The 20,738-nt window shown below is 41.9% G+C and overlaps 1 protein-coding gene and 1 non-coding gene across 2 annotated transcripts in view; both read right to left on the bottom strand.

Moving 5' to 3' along the window:
- Window positions 1-20,738, bottom strand: part of LOC111838402 (lamin-A) — a 57,359-nt gene that overhangs the window by 7,021 nt on the left and 29,600 nt on the right. The window contains exons 4-7 of the mRNA XM_023801343.2: window positions 14,930-15,119; window positions 12,993-13,374; window positions 3,841-3,997; window positions 2,365-2,490 (exon numbers count right to left, since the gene is read on the bottom strand). Of these exons, the coding sequence (XP_023657111.2) occupies window positions 2,365-2,490; window positions 3,841-3,997; window positions 12,993-13,336 (627 nt within the window). The 5' untranslated portion in view covers window positions 13,337-13,374; window positions 14,930-15,119. The remainder of the gene's footprint in view (window positions 1-2,364; window positions 2,491-3,840; window positions 3,998-12,992; window positions 13,375-14,929; window positions 15,120-20,738) is intronic.
- On the bottom strand, window positions 18,845-18,926 carry trnas-aga (transfer RNA serine (anticodon AGA)). The gene has a single exon. It is a non-coding gene; the product is annotated as a tRNA-Ser (tRNA).

The raw sequence follows: 20,738 nt of genomic DNA, 5'->3' as shown, positions 1-20,738 counted from the left end.
TTACAGTAATATAACAGTAAATGATAGCAATAAATAATAAATATTTTTATTTTACGTAGCCTGTTTATTCTTATAATGTGCAAATACCATCTGCAGTTCAGACTAGATAATCCACTGGAAGCTAAGCAGGTTTGGGCCTGGCCAGTACTTGGATGGGAGACAAGCTGGGTTGCTGCTGGTGTGGCCAACAGGTTAGCCCATCCTGTGGTCAGTGTGGGTCCCAATGCCCTAGTGTAGGTGCTGTCCTTTGGATGAGATGTAAAAACTGCAGTCCTGACTCTGTGAGGTCAGTGACGATCCATGGGCATCTTTCGAAAGCACAGAGGTGGCACCCTGATGTCCTGGCTGAAAGTGCCCACTGTGGCCCTATCAGATCTGGCCTCCTAACCATCCCCTGTATCTAATGAGTAGATTATCTCCTGCCCCTCTGCCACCTTAGATACCATGTGGTGAGTGTACTGGCAGAATGGCTGCTGCTGCATCATCCAGGTGGAGGTGCCCCTTTGCTCCTGGAAAGCACTTTGGGTTTTTGAAAAAGCACTATATATATAATGCATGTATTTATATAAAACATTCATTCAAATAAGTGTCTCTTAGCTTTTTGTTATTCAGATACATCGCCTTTGGCTTACAACCGGCCCAAATTGTGCTTGCAGTTTTAATAATAAATAATAAATAATGTTAATTATGTTTTCCTTGCTGTACCAAAACTGCATCATATTGTTAACCCTAAACCAAGGTTTGTACCGAAACATGAATTATGTGTTACATCCCCAGGAGGCAGCATTACTGCCTAACACTGTCATTCTTTACTTGACAGGGCACAAATAATATAGTATTATGCTGTTACTTATTTATTAATCAATCACAAACTAAGTCTTAGTTACATACTGATCTCATGTTACTTCATCATTAATGTATGCATGTTTTATTTCAAACTATATTTGTTACATTATCTGTTAATTCTCTACACCTTTGTGAACTACTGAAGGAGCAAGTAATGAATAACACAAGTCAAATACTGGTCTAATGTTTGACCATCGTTAATGAATCATGATGATGGCCGTTCCTACCACTGAGGACACCAAGGTCAAGGCCTCAGTATGTTTTCTGCAACTCCAATAACCATGATTGAGTATGGGGGCACACCTAGGGGAAGGTAGCACTTTTGACCTCGGAATTTAAAAAATCCGGAATACCGCCCTGATCATGATTCAACTTTTATCCCAAGCAGTCACTATATTTGTTGCTGTATCTGTTAATTCTGCAAACCTTTGTGCGCTACTGAAGGAACAAGTCATGAATAACATGAGAAATACTGATGTCATGTTTGTTCATCATTAATGGATCGTGACGTATCTTTTCTCAAGTAGCAACTATATCTGTTCATGATTTGTGCTTCAGCAGAAACTGAGTTATTACTAAGGTTTTGTACCCTGTTAAGTAAAATGTTACCGCTGACACTGGCAAGGTCGGCGTCTTGACTTCCACGCCTGCTCTGTGTGCAGAGCTTGCATGCTTTTCTCTGTGCTGTGCAGAGCTTGCATGCTTTTCCCTGTGCTGTGCAGGGCTTTTGCCTGTGCTGTGCAGAGCTTGCATGCTTTTCCCTGTGCTGTGCAGAGCTTGCATGCTTTTCCCTGTGCTGTGCAGAGCTTTTCCCTGTGCTGTGCAGAGCTTGCATGCTTTTCCCTGTGCTGTGCAGGGCTTTTCCCTGTGCTGTGCAGAGCTTTTCCCTGTGCTGTGCAGAGCTTGCATGCTTTTCCCTGTGCTGTGCAGAGCTTGCATGCTTTTCCCTGTGCTGTGCAGAGCTTTTCCCTGTGCTGTGCAGAGCTTTTCCCTGTGCTGTGCAGAGTTTGCATGCTTTTCCCTGTGCTGTGCAGTTTTTTCCCAAATCTCAGTTTTGTTCTCACAGTTTCTAAATTGTCAATGTGTGAGTGTGTGTCTGTGACCCCCCCCCCGGCCACCCCACCCAGGGTGTCCAGGCACACATGGTACTAGTGGAGGTTGCAGGCAATAAAAGTTGACCTGGGGGGGAGGGGAGGGGAAGGTTGGCAATGGTAAAACTTGAAAGAATCAGGGAGGGGGGTACGTCCATGAATTAACGCACCTCCAGCACCCGGACCTTGGTGACCCTGTATTGGATAAACTGCGTTTGATGCATTTAAATGTACATACATGTCAATTAGGCTGTAAATGCTCTGTTACAAAAAAAGTGTAAAATAACTATGTTTTATGTTTAGGATTTTAACCTTTACTCCCTGCTTGGCTGCTGCAGCATCATGCCTCTGCATTTCATAACTCCCACGAGGGTAACTAGACAGCAGATGTTAAACAGCATCTGGGACCTGGAGCTGTAGCTCTCACCTCAGAGTAGATGTTCTTCTGGAAGTCCAGCTCCTCCTTCAGTGTCTGGATGCGGTTTTCTGCATCCACCCTCCTCAGCATCTCGTCCTGTAGCTGCTTCTTGGCATCGCTCAGGGTCCCCTCCATCTGCCATGACATCGAAAAAGGCCAGAGGGTGAAAGAATATAAGTAATGCTCCAGATGACCACTGGGTGGGGCTATTTAGCATTCTCTAACACAGCAATGTGCAGTGAACAACACGCTGTATTACAGTTATACTGCTAACCTTCCCAAGTTGCACATTTTTACACAAATAATCAATTGACTAAGGGTTTTCAAAATATTTTCATAATTGACATAAATAAACTTGTGTATTTGTTATTGATAGAAGTTGGCCAAAATGGATTATATCTCAATTTAGATGTAGAAATTGAAAAAGATGTGTTTTAGAGGGGCTTGAGTGCTATCTATCCATCTAGGTTGTTCGGCTGGGAGTTCCCTAATTTTGATGACATCAGCCGTAGAAATGTCGGGCTTCTCTCGAATACAATGGGAGTGAGTGGCATTCTATCTGTGGTGATTAAAGTGCCAGAAAAAATACATTTAAAAAAATCAATAGCAGTGTCTCTTACCAGAAATCATGACCTGGTTATTGAAGATAATCCACAGGCTTCGTAGTAAGCAGTTTAACCTAGGAACTGTTTTCTTCTACAGAACTTCACACACTAGTCGTATCATTGCGCAGAAGATACGAGCACGAGCAGCCCAGTGCTATCTTCTGTGCAGTGCTATTGGGGTGAACGGCCCTTTAAAGCTTAGGGGTGTACTGGTGTGAATTTGTTTTGGTTTTATTCCTTCTAACTGTACGTTACCCCATGATTTCAGGAATAGACATCTGCACAAAGCAATTATTAAAAGAACTATGTAGGCATAACTATGTAGATGCAGTGTATAATCAGTAACACTTTATATTAACCACACCTTCATAATGCATTCATTATGCATTCATAGCACATTCAGTGCACCTTCATAATGCATTCATTATGCATTCATAGCAAATTCAGTGCACTTTCATAATACTTTCATAGAACATACAAAAGCAGCAGGTAAATATACCTAAACATCCTAACATGCCTTAACAGCTTAAAAATACATTAATAACAAACATTATATGATTGTGTGATTATAATGTTTGTTAATGTATACTATAACTGTTAAAGTATGTTAGGATGTTAAGATGCACTTACATGCTGCTTATAAATACTTTATGAATGCATTATGAAGGTGAACACCGAATGTTCTACAAATGCACTACAAAGGCATTATGAAGATATATCATAATGTTATCATATAATAATTTCAAAATAACAGAAGCCCATGTATTATTTTAAAAATGACAGTTAAAAACAGCGCATTGGTTACTAACCATCAAACAATATGAAAATATATGCCAATTGGCCACATTTATCCTCATATGCTTGACATGCAGGGTCTCACCTTGGCCAGCTGGGCCTTTAAGTCCCTCACTTCAACCTCCAAGGTTCGCTTCTCTCCCAGGGCTGTGGTCAAAGAAGCATCCTTAGAGTTAAGAAGGGCTTCCAGGTCCTTCAGGCGAGACAGAGCGGCCTCCAGGTCCGACTCCTTCTTAGTGTTTCTGTGAGGTACAAGAAAGTAAACATGAGCCTTCCGTAAAAATGTCTGAAATATTGGTTCTTCTTGTCTTTCAATAGTGCCACTATGAGGGTAACGTCTCTCACTCAAACCCCTCAGGAGTCAGCAAAGAATGTTTGTTAACAAAGGGATCATTATTTACATTCACCGAGAGACTAAAGCTCTAGATATTACTGTAGGAAGCTTGGGAAAAGTTAGAAAATTCACAAAAACTGCACTAGGATCCAATATCCTTGTACTGCAATTTTATCATCAATGTCAGTAAAATGTATTATCTTCTGGGAGAGTTTGGGACTTACTTTTCTCTTTTCACTGCATGTTGACTTCTCTGTAAATATGTGACCATGGATTTGATTAAACATATTGCCTAACCTCAAAGTATCTTCCCACAGTAAGATCAGAGTCCAAAAAAACTTAAACTATTGGCTAAATCAATGGTTAAGTGTTTAGAGAAACACCATTGGTGGTCAATGTATTCTACTGTGTCATTTGCAAAACTATTGTTTAGAGGTGAATACCTTCATATAAATGTTTAAAAGATAAAACAAATGTACTCTGAATTTGTATTTACTGATTTTCATTAAAGCTTAATTTGCTATGTGGTAAAGTCAATTAAAATACAAATTGGAACTCTTGAGTTGGAATCAAATTTGCTGTTGTGAAGAGTTTCTGGGTATTTATACCAAATACTGCAAATGCATTTCAAATTATATCACTAAATCTGAATTTGTAAAAATTTTCATACACATTTCCAAATCAATGCCATTGTTTAACCCAAACGATTTGATGTCTCCAGACCAGTATATTATAAATGTCATCTCAGATATAAGTACACATAATTCTACCTAATAACTAAAGAATAGATGGAAAGGTAAATACAGATGAAATCTGAAAAGTCTTTTGTATCCTACTTATAAACGACAGACAAAAGGAGTAGATTACAAAATACCCCTACTTAGGAAAGGGTGGGGCAGTGAGAACAGAGTGGAAACCTTTACAGGAGTGTCTCTGTCGGTGACTCATAGTCATCCCCGCCCAAGCAGCTTCTGCTGGGTGTTTTGTCCGGCACGTTGCCATGGCAACATTTCTGCGTCTTTGAATTGTGTACAGAAATGGCATTCCTTTTGCCTTCTGGACCAAAAATGGATCTCCCGGTTCTCATCGTAAATATTTTTAAATTTCCCAAACTGTACAGACAGAGATTGGAGTCTCCACCACCGATCATGTAATCTTATATGAATTTACATTAGTTGGAAGCTGGAGCTGTAAGACCTGTACATCATGCTGATATTTGCTTAAGGACCCAAATAAACCCTACATTAGATTAAATGCCTAATATGCAAATGCAGCCAAGGGCTATTTACTTTCTGATAACATACAACCCAAAATATACACAACACAAAAATCTTGTTACATACATATAATACAAATATCCCTGTAGAAAATGTATCATTAATCATAATATTTGAACTATGTTTTGCAAAAATGACTGAAAAATCACTGGCCTAACAATTATGGTAGGCGGCATCATATAGAACCAGTAGACCAGTAACTGAGGATTACTAATAGTGAATTATTACAATACTTCTTATTTCTCTTCCTCTCTCCCACATACAGATTGGTGCAGCGAAAAGATTTGCTTCTCATAAAAAGAGAATTAGCAGCCATTACGGCCATGCGAGTGAATGCCTAGAGCTAAAATCCATGAATCAGAAATTCCTAAGTCTGCTAATGAAATGACCATCAGCTTCCTTTATTTCTATGTTGATTTTGTCCTTCCGGTTCTCATCATTACTTTTAAGAAAAGTTTCCCTTCGGGAAAGGCAAGACTTTAAAGTCTTAAATAGGGGGAAAAAAACGAGTGGCTGAATGGACGACGATCCATGGAAAAAGAAGCCAAAAATAGCACCAGAAGCGCTGAATGCCAAAGTGACTGAGTACGTCGTTTGTAGCGTGACTTTCAAACCCTCTGCTTAGATACAATTGCATACAGACATTCTCCGATAATTGAGGTGTCCATCACCCTTTCATTAGCCATCACTGGTTATCCAATTAAGGATGGTGATCCACAGCCTAACCCTAAAAATCCCAGAGCATAAAGCAATAGTAATGGCGGACAAGACTGGCCAGTCCATTATAAGATAACCGGTCAGGTACGTCAAAAGGCTGTCAGAACCTATTTGGCCCAACTAACCTGATTCGATGTGTTTTCTTAACAAACCAAGGACTGTATGCACGTGTGTGACTCATATTCTGAAATGGAACATGTTTTTTTTTTCTGAATGTTTCCAGTTCTGCTCCTAAGTTCTGTTTTTCTCTGTGAGCAGGTCTCGCTACTCTGCTACAGTCAACTGCCTTTTGGACATGAATATAAAGGTGTAATACTCAAAAGGGCTTTTAAATGATTTAAAATATAAATTGTTCTTTAAATAAGTCAGACAGTTTTCTTTTTAAATTTGAAACAACAGCAGACTTGGAATAGCAGTCACGCAAACATTTTTCATTTACCTTCTCGCGATTGACACAGTCCAGGGTATCATCCATCCATAAGGGGCTAATAATGTGTTTGATACCAACCCACTGCTGGTCCTGATATAACTAACTGACATTACTTAGGGCTTTTAGCTAAAGCAATATGCATTTAAGTGACCATCTATACAAAAGTCTTTTCATAACAAATGTTTACTTATGAATGCTTCACATAAGAACTAACATTCTGTGTTGGTGCATCTACTCTTGCTGGTAAGATTTTTCAAAAGTATTTCAAGTTTGGTATCAGTAACACTGACAACTGCTGGGAGTCTAATGTTTACATTTACGACGTGATTCTTCCACATGTGACACGACAGCTTGCTTTCACTTAGGCTCTAATGGGAAAAGCCTTGTACATTAGGGGCATTTAAAACTGACCTAAATGGTGATTACTATGCCCAAGAGATGCTGGGAAGTGGCTGCAGGATGCGGGACGTCGCTAAATGAATTTGCAAAGCATGAGAAGTTAACTTTCAGAATTGCAACTGTTTATGCATAACTATGCATTCAAAGCTCTCAATGCTGAATATAGGTATTTACAACATGCCATTTTTGCTTACATTACTGCACATAAAAATCTCTGCAGGTTCTAGATTTGTTTACTCAGTACCAGACCTAATTAGCTACATCTGTGGCAAAGTCTTAGAAATGGTTCCTTGTGTTTGGTGTCTTTCCAGCTGCCTCCTGTTACATGGAGCCAGGCTAGAGCTATGTTTACGGGCAGTGCTGCATTAGCGCTCTGGACGGACACCAAACCCTGTGGTTGCAACTGGGGACGTACTCAGAGAATCGACTTCTCACGGCCGGCTCTGCCACATGGCGTTGCCACGTGAGACTGAATTCTTCTATGGAAACCCCAGGCACATTTGTGTATGTATACGGTCGAGTTAGATTTACAGGTTTGCTTGTCCACCTTAGCACTTGCAGGATTAGAGGGATGCTATCAAAAGATATGATCCCAACAGCTTCTCATTCAAAGCAACCAAAGAAAGCCCCAAACTATCAGCCTTTGTGCTATCCACAAAGAGAGGAAATCCCTCATTGCTTCAATATAATTGTAAATCAGATGTATATCTGAACTGCTTCTTTTTCATAAGTGGGTAACAAATTCAAATTAAACTCAAGACTCCTCTCATGGTCAATCTCCTCCACAACCCGCCTCAAAAGAAGCCTCCCTTAGAACAGAACACCCACATCTTAAAGCAATTAGCCTGGTGAGCAAGACTATGAGTCATGGACCTCGGACTGTTCCGGGAAGGAATCAAACACCATGGAAACTCTGATCCCAGCCTATTTCTCCACACAGACTCCTCCCCTGCCTGCCTATCCAACCACCCTGGTTCAGCTATGGCCCGAAACCATTTCTCCCTCAATAGAAATGCTCACAACACCATAATCAACAAAGAGGTTTCTGTAGGCCGGACCTGGGACAGATTTACAGCCTCTGCTTCTCATTCCCTCTTCCCTGCAGGGTTTAGTGTAACGAGCAGCCCTGGTGAAGAGAGCAAAGCAATACGACACCAAGCAGGACAGAGGGCTCCACTGGTCACACTGCAGGGAAGGTGGAACAGGGCGGGGCCTGCAGATGCAACAGACTTACAAGCGTCTAAAGCTTCTCGTTTTTCAAAGCCCGTCATTTTTAAAAAGACAAATAAAACCGAATTTGGCATTGACATGGGAGCTTCCATGGATGGTTACACAAAAAAAAAAAAACATTCCATTAAAACAAGGAAATGGCTATAACCGCAGAATCCTCACTATGTTCCCTTTGTCGTTAGACATCCATGCCCAATTCATGGCACACTAACCAAAAGTCATTTTACTGTAATGGTGCTGTGATGCTGTAAGGTCACTATTATTCTACACAGCATGATTTAACTAAGTTGTCTGATTAATAAAAACGAATGAATCGCTCTAGACTCCGTGTGCAAAAAACCACGGTAACTTCATCTTGTGATCGCTGGACTTGTGATGCTGTGAGGTTCCTCCATGGTGCTGGAGCACAATGCAAGGCTTGTTGTGTACACTTCATTGCCTGAACAAAGCACAAGTCTTACACAAGGTCATAAACATTAAAAACCAAAAAAAAAAAGCATTCGTAAGAGGAATGAATTGCAAAAAATTTTTACAAAGCAGGTAAGGCTATTATTGATACAGCAATTATGTATTAATTTCTTTATGCAAGACACATATTCCGTTTCACATATTTAACATTCTAAAACTAAATGCATGTTACGTCAAATCAGTTTTTTGTGAAGTCAGTCCGTGCAACGCCGTTCAGTTCAGATACTATGAATAACAGATTGCATAAACAAATCATTTAAATACGGTGAGATGTGAGCAAAACTAAAGGTGAAGGTGTTACATTAATTATGCAATTTTAAAATATTACTGTTTGAGGATTTTAAAAAATCAAAAAGATCTTGAAATCGATTAACTAGCCAAACTACCACATTGCTGTCTGAATCTCAATGCCTTCTCTGCTTGATTATTCCACTTTATGTTGCTGCTGCAAAGCAAACCCAGACTGATTTCACTGCCGCCGCGATGCCTGTTGCTGGTGTCATATTACAGGCAGGACCGTGTCTGACCCAGGAAGATCCTGGCAGATGCCTGGGAATGAAGGTCCTTCCACCATCATGCAAGGCATCCGTGCCAACTGGCAAGTGTCATGAAAAGTGGTCGTGTCGGGACATGTGGATCCAACACCCTAGGGGAGGCACATTTGCACACAGCCGCCTGCACCACACAAAGCCTGCATTCTGGGCCCACGGTGCCATTTGGTCTGCGCAGCTGCTGCAGACACACCCATCTATCAGAAATCTGTGCCACAAACAGGTTCGGTGCATCAGCACTGGATCTCTGCTTTCCCTCATTTGCCTTGGAGGGAAATTAACTTCGGTATTATTCATGCCTATTTGATAGCGAAATCCGAAGTCAAGGCAAACAATGCTTGGCAGCCTTCTGGAATGCGTTTCATTCAAATGGTCTATTTTATCTACGCTCCTGAAGAAAACGTGTTGAAAGGGTTAGAATATGCAACCACAGCCCCTATTGACTGACTTAAGTAAATAGTTCAAATGTGAGACAAACAGTTAAAGAATGATTTTTAAATTATACGGATATCCTTACCCCAGCAGCAAGGACAAATAACACTTTTGGATCATTCGAAAACTTTAAATATCATTAGCCTGACTTGTTGAGGCAGATACCAGTTATTTAATTGGAAGGTTGAGAGTTCAAATATGACAAGAGCCTCTTTATTTTGGGACGGTGTGGTCGTGGTTGTGGTCGTGGTCGTGGTCGGAAGAGTAATTTCACCGCTGGGCCCTATAGCAAGGCACTCAACTAAAAGTACTGCAAGGACTGTCTGACTCTGTACTGCAAGGACTGTCTGATTCTGTACTGCAAGGACTGTCTGACTCTGCTCTCTCAATTCTATGTCACTTTGGATAAATATATCCAATAAATAAAGAAATGTAAATGACCAGATAGTAAAGATTATTACTCTCTCACATGCTTAATTGTCTCGGGTTTTATTATTAGATGTTATTAATTCTAATAAGCTGGACACTGCATACAGTTTGGTATCTGTAACAACTTTTTCATCTAAACGTTTAGCATGAAAAAAGTAAATAGCTTCCTGATATTGTCATTGGTATTTGGGGTCTGATTAAAAATATGCAGATTCATAGTCTGCTAAAGAGATGTTTGACTTTTCCTATGAGTAACACAACAAGAGGATGGCATCACATAGCATGCGAGATTGATAAGGCATACTGGGAATTTTGGGGTTTTTGTGCTTAGCAAAAACTTATCAGGGCATATCTGCGTGCTGAGGCTGTGTGGGCTAAAGTACAGGGCTGATCGAACAGACCGGACTGCAGCTCTGGATCTTTCCCTCAGAAGGAAATGTGACTCAGACTGTGTACAGCCACTGGCCAGTCTGACACTCACGAAGTGCGGCATCAACAAAAGCTGGCAGGAAACAAAACTCAAAATGCAAAACAATGACATGATGACCAGCCACGATTAAACAGCACTGCATGCCAGCCAGGCTCCGTCTGAGTCAGAGCTGCGCTAGGCCTCTTCGCACAGTCCAGCCGGAACTGCGAAAACCCCCATAGCAACCAAACACTGAGGAACACAAAGCCGGCCACGTGGGAGACAGGGAACGCAGCAAAGCATTTCTGCATGTCTGTGGTGGCAGACTGGGCGTGGCTCCCCTTCACATTCTCCACTGCGGAGCAACGCATCCAAAATAGATATCAGAAGGTATTTATGTTTCCGCAATACAAAATGCATCTCACAGTTTGGGCTTACGCAAAATTTGCACACAGACAAGGTGCTAATCACATTGTCACCACGTAATCAATGCCTGCAGTTGCATTATTTCCTATAGCAGGCCACAAAACATTTGAGTACCGGCTGCAGGCCTGCGCAGCACTCTGTCAGCCTGACTAAGGCATGCACGCCACCACGCCCCGCAGGTCCTCACTCTGGTACTCTATGTGCCCAGCTGGCATGCAGAGGTTCGAGTTGCATAATGAGCATTTCACTGTGAATCACTATTCAGTCCTGTCAGTCACTCTCCGTTTTAGTCCAACATTTTCAACATTTTTGTTAAAGGTCATGTGGCACGTAGTTTACTGCATTATGAAAGTTGACTACTAACCAAACCAGGGAAAAATCAGGGTTTTTTAAAACACAGATAGACTGTCATCTATTGCAAATAATATTTTGCACACATGCATGCCCTTTGCACACATGCATGCCCTTTGCACACATGCATGCCCTTTGCACATATGCATGCCCTTTGCCCTTTGCACGCCACGGTCATACCGTGTCTGTTCAGGTTACATAATTTTCATTTGTGATACATACATTTCCTTGTTTAATATTTGCAATATAAGAAAATTTGTTATATAGTATTAACAATATAAGCACAAGAACTGGACTTCTGGGAAGAAAAATATAAAATAACAGATACAAACAGAGCTACATAGTGAATAGCCTAGTTCTAGTCAATAGAATGTCCAAATAGCTTATGTGATTGTACAATATAGAGTGTTTTGATGAGTACTTTATGAAATGATATACATTTGTCCATCCATCTGTACGTCCATACATCCATCCATTCATCCATCCATACATCCATCCATTCATCCATCCATCCTCCAACCACTTCTCCCGGTTCGGGTCATGTGGTGATATACATTTATAAATCATGTAAACTATATACATTTGATAGTTATGATATTCAATTATTTTATTTATAGCGTAGCTCCAAGTTATTAGACAGCAGCATGTGACTGCGAAAGCATGTCCGTCTGTGTGTTCAAACGTGTCATTTCCTGTGATTGTTACCATAACACTCCAGCTATTTAATGTGTCTCACTCTGAAACAGCAATAACTCCCTTCAGTCCTTCATTCAGCATTGGCAGCATATGCAGCCATGACTGCAGTTTAGCGAGTTCTCCAGGTCAGCTGCTGTTCAAAGCAGAACGAAGACTAAAAACCACTTTTAAGCCCTTTTAAGGTTTCAGAATGGGAGAGGCTCTTGTTCAACACATCTCTGTAAGATGACATTCCAACAGCGATTTCATGATACACAAAGCACAAGACCCTGTTCAAAAGGATGAATAAACATCCGTAGCGACAAACCCACAGCTTAATGGTAATTGTGATCATACTGATTAAGTTTTTTTCCAATGGTGTTAAATTCCATCTAATAAGACAGTAAACCCCAATACTTTATTACTGACAATAAAAAGTCAATGAAATGTTTTTGAGCAACCAAGCAAAACAACTGTTGGCTTCTATCAGATCCTCTGTGTAAGACACATACAGCGAAGCATCTGGCTAGCGCTCACACTGAAGGCCTTTAGTATGTATATACATCTCTCATAACTGAGAGACAGGAAGGATGTGTAAATATTATTGTTGGCATTTGGGCTGAGGTGTTGAGGGTAAATGGAACATCTGACACACCTCCATTAGGTTTGGGAGAACAGGACTGAGGGACAGAGACAGAGACAGAGAGAGAGACATCCAAAGAAAGGATGCTGTGTTTCCCAATCCAGTCCGTGGAGACCTCTACCAGTCCATACTTTTGCTCTCTCTCAGCTCCCAACACACCTGTACTGGGTATTCTGTGTTCTTGATTGGCTGGGGACTGGAAGGGAACAAAAATGTGGGCTGTCTGGAGGTCACCATGGACTGGGTTGAGAAGCACTGTTCTATAGAGAACGATGGCTTTATAAAGAAGGATGAATAAGAAATGCCAGGAATAACAATGAATGGGGTGCAGAATAGAGCCCTCTTTGAAAACATGCCACCATGGAAGAACAAAAGAACGAATGAAGGAAGATGAATGAAAACATCATAGTGAGATTCGTGCTGTGTGAAGAAGCCATACAGGGTCACGTGCCCTTTGACGTCCTACCTGGCCTTGAGCTCCTTGTACTCCTCGCGCACCTTGCCCAGCTCCAGCTGCAGCCGCGCCCGCTCTTTGGCCACCGAGTCCAGCGTCTTGCGGGCGTCGGCCAGCTCGGTCTCGTAGGCGGCCTTCATGCCGGACAGCTCGCGGCTGACCTCCGTCTCCGACTCGGTGATGCGCATGCGCAGCCCGGCGTTCTCCAGCTCCAGCGAGCGCACCTTGTCGATGTAGACGGCCAGCCGGTCGTTGAGGTTGCTCAGGTCCTCCTTCTCCTGCAGACGCGTGATGCGGTTTGGGGACATGGCCGCCGTGCCGCTGCGGGTCCCTCGCTTCTGACCAGGTGTCTCCATGGGGTCCCGAAAATAATTCTGGATTTGCTGTTGCAGGACTGGAAGATTACAGGTAAAAAGTTAATATATGCATTACGCACCACGTGTAGATTAACCTTTACAGACATCCCACCTTAGACATAATGATTTCAGGGAGAGAGATGAGGGACAACCGGGGGTGTGGGGGTGGCTGCTGGCTATGCTTGGCCGGTACTATGATTATACCTCCCCCACTCAACAAGTTTTATTGGGGAATGCCAGAGCAGCAGTTCTTTTTAAAACACCATCAAAATACCATATACCCTGGTATAATGACTGAATGGTATTATGGTTTTAAAAATAAGATTCTGCCTAAGCTTGCTGGGGTTGCGGCTAATTTTTCAGCGGGACAACTATTTCCGGGACATTGGGCATCATCCGCAGGTGTCTTGGCAGCTGCTGTCAATCTGCAGGAGACTCGCAGAACTTCCGGAAGAGATGGCCTTGACTGAATGTCCTCAGAAGCTGTGTATCTGGAGGTTTGGCCTACCAAGCTAACATTACCTTAGCAGGTCGATGATTGAATCAGATACAGCTGTAGATTACAACAAAGGTCTAATCTGCAAAGATAACGTGCTTCTTCTCAGTAGGTTTATGTTCATCTGTACACAACAGTAGTAGGCAATCTTATCCATCAAGGGCCAGTGTGTGTGCAGGTTTTTGGGATTCAGTCAGCTGTTCAAACTCAGGTGTGAGGGTCAATCAGTCTAATCTAATCAGTAATCTAATTAGGGAGTTGCACAAAAACCCGCATACACACCGGCCCTTTCTGGATTAGATTGCCCACCCTTGGTGTAAAACGCCCACAAAAAGCTAACAATTGGCCAGATTATTACTGATCATTTTAGCCAGATATTTCGAATCAGGGCTACAGAACATGCTGCCGCTCTGTCAGATACTGGCAAAGTGTCCCAGAAAAGGCCCGGCTGGGTTAGCTTCCTCTACAGTATTATCCCCCTGGCTTTTCTCGGCCTGTCTCGTGCGGCCCACCCTCTCTCTCTCTCTCACGGGCTGCCTCTGAGCTGTCCTTGGAGCTGCCTGAGGAAAGGCAGCCGTCCCATTCTGCAGCACTGACTCACAGGCAGGGCAAACAGGGCGCAGCAGCGTAATGATACCGTGCTGAAAGGTTCATGCAAGGCAGCCTGACGGGAGACTTTCCACGTCGATGGAAAAGATAACTACGCTAGCCGAAACTCTCGGGCATCAGTGCTATAAGCTACCTAAGGGCAAATTTAACAACATTTCCCAGACTGACAGACGTTCCTTAAAGTCCACAAGCCAAAAACAGGGGAATCTGTGCCGCTGTGAAGCATGTGACATCATGCATGTCACTCCAGCTGTTCTTGTTAATGACTATGCAAAATTATCATGAATTGTGTAATAAAATATGATTCAGAATCATAACACTCATATATTTTGCCCCAGTAACATACATTACTCATTATACCCAGGTCGACTTCAGCTGCCACTTCGACAGTTCAACTCACAGATCCGCTAGGGATGAGGAGAATTATTTTTAACAACTTGGGAAGGAGGTTAACGGAGATCAGATTTAAAGAGCAGGTGTCGGTTTACCTTGCTTGTGCCCTGGAGTGAAGGTCCCCTGCAGAGATGAGACAGACTTTCTTGGAGAAGATAGGCTCTGGGGAATTTCACTGCCTCTGTGCAGTCATAGGATTTCGCAGGCTGCTGTGCTCAGCGAGGACTCCCTCCGTCTTTGGCTCCGGTTCCACACTGGCTGCCGTTCAGTCTTTCCCATGTATTTCTGGAGAGATCGAGAGGAGAGGGAGCGAGAGAGAGAGAGAGAGAGAGGAGAGAGAGAGTGAGTGAGCGAGGGAGGGAGGGGGGAAAGGGAGGAGTCAGATTTGCCTGGAAAGACAGTAAGTGCCAGTTATTGAGGGATAAAAATTTTGCTGTGGCTGACTTTCTTTTTCTCTTTTTTCTCTGTCAAAAGTAAAAACCAGAGACCACCGTTCCCAGTTACAGTGTCAGTCACTATGATTATCATAAGCAGAAGGGAACACTGGCTAAAACCCAGCATTTCTTCACAAGGTAGTAGACACCAGGTGAAAAAACTTTCCCTTTTTGTTTTTGTCCTTGCAGAAACATTACATATAGTCACATCAAAATGTAATAAAAAAATTTCAAAACCTTCCCTCCTACCAAAAAAACTGAGTAAAGAACAAAAAAACTGCCCTTATCCTTCACCTATGTTCTGTTTTCCATTCTTATTTACAATCAAGACAAATGTAATTTTACTCGGGACTATAGCGGATTGGCAGAAGGGATGCAGCCTTTCCTCAGGTTAGTTTCCATCAGTTCCAGTAGGTTAGAATCATGCGCAGAATTAGGTATCTTATGGCTGAGGTCAGCTGTGGTCAGGGAGCATGAATCGTGTCAGGCTGTGGATGACATACCTCTGGGTTCTGTGTCAGGAGTGTCACCGAAAGGCTGTCACTCTGAGTCTGTCTCCTGCTATGTCAGGCATTCCAGAACACAGACCTCCTATTGTTCTGCAGCATTTCTTCCAGGCTGAACTGGAATCAGATCATGCTTATCCTACAGTTTTAGTCTGATATTTTAAGGGTGGCATTAAGTTTTCACCTATGGATAACTGAGGCTATAGTTATGCTCTCTGCGGGTAACTCAGGCTAAGAGGTGGGGGGGGGGGGGATCATAGGCATGTGGGCAGGTAGCAGGAGTAGGGTTAGGGTATCATGAGAGCTCTACCAAGTAAGGGGGAAAGAGTTCATAGAGGAATGCAAGCGAAGGTCACGCAGTGAAAGCAAGGGTCAGATAAAGGTGCGATGAATGGCTGGTAAAGACTTGAACTAAACTCACCCTGTAATGGAGATCCGGTGTAAGGCAGAATGTTAAGTGTGGGGGCATATAGTAGGTGGAAGGAGATGTGGATAACAGGCAGAATAGTCAGGTCTGCACGGGATCAGGGTTTGGACAAATGGTTCAGTAGAACTACTGCAGAGGCAGGGGCTGCTTTTGTAAATACTGTAGGATTAAGGACCTGAGCAGATATGAGCAACAACATATCTGGACATGCGAGAATTATGTGAAGGACCTTAAATGCAGACATTTCTATAGCTTAGATGCAGCAAGAAATGCTAATAGAGGGCAGCAGCAGTTGAGGAAGCAAGTATATAGTGAGAAGGCAGGCAGAGGTCCAAGGACTGATCCTTGGAGGTGGTTCAGGAGGGGCCAGGAGGAGCAGAGAATCTGCTACCATAACAGATTTGATGCGAGTTGGCAGGTGAGTTTACACAGGAGTGGCGTTCTGTGAGGGCGTGGAGGAGAACTGGGATATTACCAGTCTGAAGGAGGGCAGTGAATTGTAACAGTATGAAAGACAGAAAAACAAGTTCTGAATCAATACATGAAAGAAGTGACTGAATAAAAGAAACAATATTAATAGCCCAGCTGGTTATGCTGTACTAGAGATTAGAGCCAACAGTGCACAGGTTTTTATGAGAGATACTGAATGATAAACTGCAGATGTGTAGAGGGTTTAGCGTAGGATTTCAAAGTAATAGGGTTACTAGAGCTGATTTGAATTGTAGTGGAACTATGCCTGTGAGTGGAGACTAATTAAATTAAACTATGGAAACTGAGAGTCAGAGGCCTGTAAAATATGGCTGGTCATCAAGACAGAGGCACATTCAGTGCAGTTATGCTTCAAGGAAAGTTCAGCCACGTTTATATGAGGAAGGAGGAACACGAAGGCATGTGAGGGGGATTGTTAGCACATATCTGAAGAGGAGGGACGTTTTTGGGTACTGGAGTGTTTTGGGAAGCATGTTCAAAGGCGTGTGAAGTGTGACGTGAGGAACGGGGCGAGGACAGTGAAAAAGGCTGCGGCAAAGTCCCCTGAAGGTCTTTCAAAGAGCCGTGTGCAAAACATTAGCAGCTTATGCTGTGTTCCATTTCAATTCATAACTTGGAAATTCAGAGTTCCTAGTCTTCCACTGCCAAAGACCAGTTCCAATACTAAGAACACAAGCACAAAGGATGGTAAAAATCCCGGGATGTTGGTCTTGCTCCACCCCAAATGTCAAGGATACATCGGTTGCGTCCTCGCCGAACAAGACCAATCCCATGATTCATTGCGCTCCAAGTTTGTTCTTGGAAAGCAAGTTAGCAAGATCAGTCTTGCCAAGACCACATGTGTGGTCTTTGTATTCTTGGCATTGAGATTAATCTTCCTACTCGGGAAGTCTTAGGAATCTATGCAACCTTGAACCCCAACTTTCAAGATGGCTGTGCCCTTTATCAGCGGATGTGTTACTATAGTGTTTTTATATGCAAAACACGTTGTAATGTGTTGTTATCAACTGATATTGCTAACAATAGCTAACAATTAACCTGGGTAGAACTGGGGCCTGTTTCAGAAAGCAGTATTTCTTGCTTGACGGATTTAAGGTAGTCTAGGCTAAACGAAAGTGAACAAAGATAAAGGCCAATTAAATTGGAGTAAATTAAATCCGACAAGTTATCCAGCTAAGCATGAAATCTTGCTTTTTGAATCAGGTCCCTGGTATTGCTCAATCGCTTTCCGACTTGCTGTACTGTTTAACTCGGCTGTTAGTTCCAACCTCTCAGATAAGTATTTTAAGTATGCAAGGCAACAGGGGAAAAAAAAGAATCTTCTTTGAATATAGACCCTACTCGTGTAGGTGGTGGATAACTTTGCAAGCATATATTTACAGTTATTTAGACAACAGATGGGCTGGATATACTGTTACAAGACATTAGAATAGCTCAAATACTGTAGTTATTCAATTAGCATTAAATCATTAAGCCTTTGAACAGTTTTGTATATTTTGCATTTCCCTTTTCTCAATTTTCCAGTTACGAAACATTTGTATGGAAGGAAGAAAAAAAAAATACTTGAATGAAGTTCTTTTCATTGAAGCTAATCAGGATTACTCACACTGCAAATACACTGCAAAGATTGTTCATATATTTGAAAAGGACACACCTGCTCCGAGGAGATAAATCTGCTGTTCATTGTGAGTTTGTATCACTGCTGACACTTTCATGTCATTAACACAAACGAGGCTATACAATACAATCAAGGAGCCTCAAGTAAGAACAGTCTTCACAGACAAAAGCATGAATTTGTCCCGAGAAGCGCATAACGGTGTGTGAAGCAGTGTCTGCTCCAGACGGAACAACGTAACAGGCGGATGGGAAGGTAATGGGGTTTTATCCAGGAAAAAAACGTCCGAAAAATCATTGTTCTTCTGAGCCACAGGCCACGCAGAATTTTTTTTACACACCGGACGGGTTATGCGTCTGTAGGGTAAATGCACAAGCAGCAAAACAACCAAGTTTCAAGTTCAATTTGTCACATTGGGCCTACTTCAGTATAAGGTTCACAAACAAAGGCGTGTTGTCTTATATATGTTGTGAAATTCTTTTAAAAGGCATGGGCTGCTAGAGAGACCCACTCACTACTGGCACGCAAAAATTTAGCAACGTAGTCGGCAGGATTCGAACCTGCGCGGGGAGACCCCAATGGATTTCTAGTCCATCGCCTTAACCACTCGGCCACGACTACACCACCTCCAGTAAACCACCATGAACACCACAATATGATTCCACCGATTTAAGTTCAATACAATTAGCAGGGGGGTTTGTCCGTCGGTGCGCGCCAGTCTGTATATGTATTATGGGAAATTCAGCTCTGCTTCTTCGGTAAAATATGCACATAAAACTGATAAATTTTTACGTTAATCAGGTTGTTTGCCATATACATAATCTGTCCCGTATGACTGGCGAGCAGAGGCTGTAATCTCCTTAATTCTTTGTGCCCCAGTACAACCTTATATCCAGAAATGCCCCAGCTGTAAATACTAACATAACAGATAAGTTCAGTAAACGCTTTACAATATACACTAACTTCTAAACCGCATTAATAAATACATATTTTAAAGTAATCGTTTACTTGTAATATTAAAAAGATTATGAAGTTTTTTGGAAGGCTTGCTCCTCTGCTGAATTTTATTAATCTACTGTGAGTGCACAGTGGAAACAATTTTAAATTAAAATATTAACGAAATCTTTGTACATTTTTATGCTAACATCCAATCATCAATATCTGTGCACAGACAAGTTAATTACATTTTTTAATCTTACAATATTTTTTAAATCATTTTAATTCTGGTGGAAAAAAATGGAATGCTTATGAAGTAAAATATAAAATCTGCCAAATCATTGTAACCAGTCTTTATGTATCAATGAAGCAAATACCTTGGGAACACGTTGCCATGGATTTCTTAGATGTATAATATTTATTTATTCAGTTCAGTTTTGGGGCATTTGTTTTATATTCATTTTGAGAAAAACTGCAGACATAAGAGAGTAATGTGCTGATTTCATATAAGTAAAAAAAGACAAGACATATAATCACAAATTCCGAAAACAAAACTGAAAACAAAACCTGAAAGTGAAACATACAGCTCCTTCCTTCCAAAAATAGGTTAGACTTCAGGTCTTCTTCAACCCACAGTTAGTTCTAACCTTCATCAGTACTCCAGTACTCGAGTGAGTGAATGAGTCATACAGTATTATGTTTAAATCCATATGGAATTTTTTGTATGTAATGTTGTTATAGATTGATTACATTTTCCCAGCTATAAAATGAAAATAAATTTCATAATCAATTGGTTACTGATATTATCACATGACCAAGCATAGAAGTTCACATATCATTATTTGCACAGTTATTTAATGAATAAATACAAGCTGCCCAATCAGGCACTTCCCTGCGGTCCCGATAACATGGAATATGGTACGAGAGAGACATGGTTATGCAGCAGGTAGCAGCCTTTCTGTTCATCTCAGCTCTGCCCCTTTTCTTCTGTGTGGAGTTCGTTCTTGTAGTGTCACATGGGACTCTCAATACTCCACCTGCAAACCAAAGGCATGGAGTTTGATGAATTTCCCTGCTGGGGCTTATTGTCTCTCAAAGTTATCTATACAAATGTGCATATATTTGCCCTGCAATGCACTAACATCCCTGCCTTGTTACCTATGCTAGCCTCCAAGGCCTCCCAAAGACCCTATTTGGGACAAATTTTACTTATGTAGCAGATACCTTTACCTTTACCCTTATGTAGCAGATACCCTTAACCAAAGCGCCATACAAACGGGATTGGAAGCCTTGTTCAAGGGCTCCATGGTGACATTAGGATGGTGAACATGGGATTCGAACCAGGGACCTTCTGATCATAGGCACAGTGACCTAACTGGGGGCTCCATGGTGACATTACAATGACCTAACTGGGGGCTCCATGGTGACATTACGATGCTGAACATGGGATTCGAACCAGGGACCTTCTGATCATAGGCACAGTGACCTAACTGGGGG

The sequence above is a fragment of the Paramormyrops kingsleyae genome, chromosome 9 (genome assembly GCF_048594095.1).
Source record: "Paramormyrops kingsleyae isolate MSU_618 chromosome 9, PKINGS_0.4, whole genome shotgun sequence".
NCBI classification, from domain to species: Eukaryota; Metazoa; Chordata; class Actinopteri; order Osteoglossiformes; family Mormyridae; genus Paramormyrops; species Paramormyrops kingsleyae.
The sequence above is the reverse complement of the archived record's forward strand: the minus strand, read 5'-3'. Positions and strand labels throughout refer to the sequence as shown.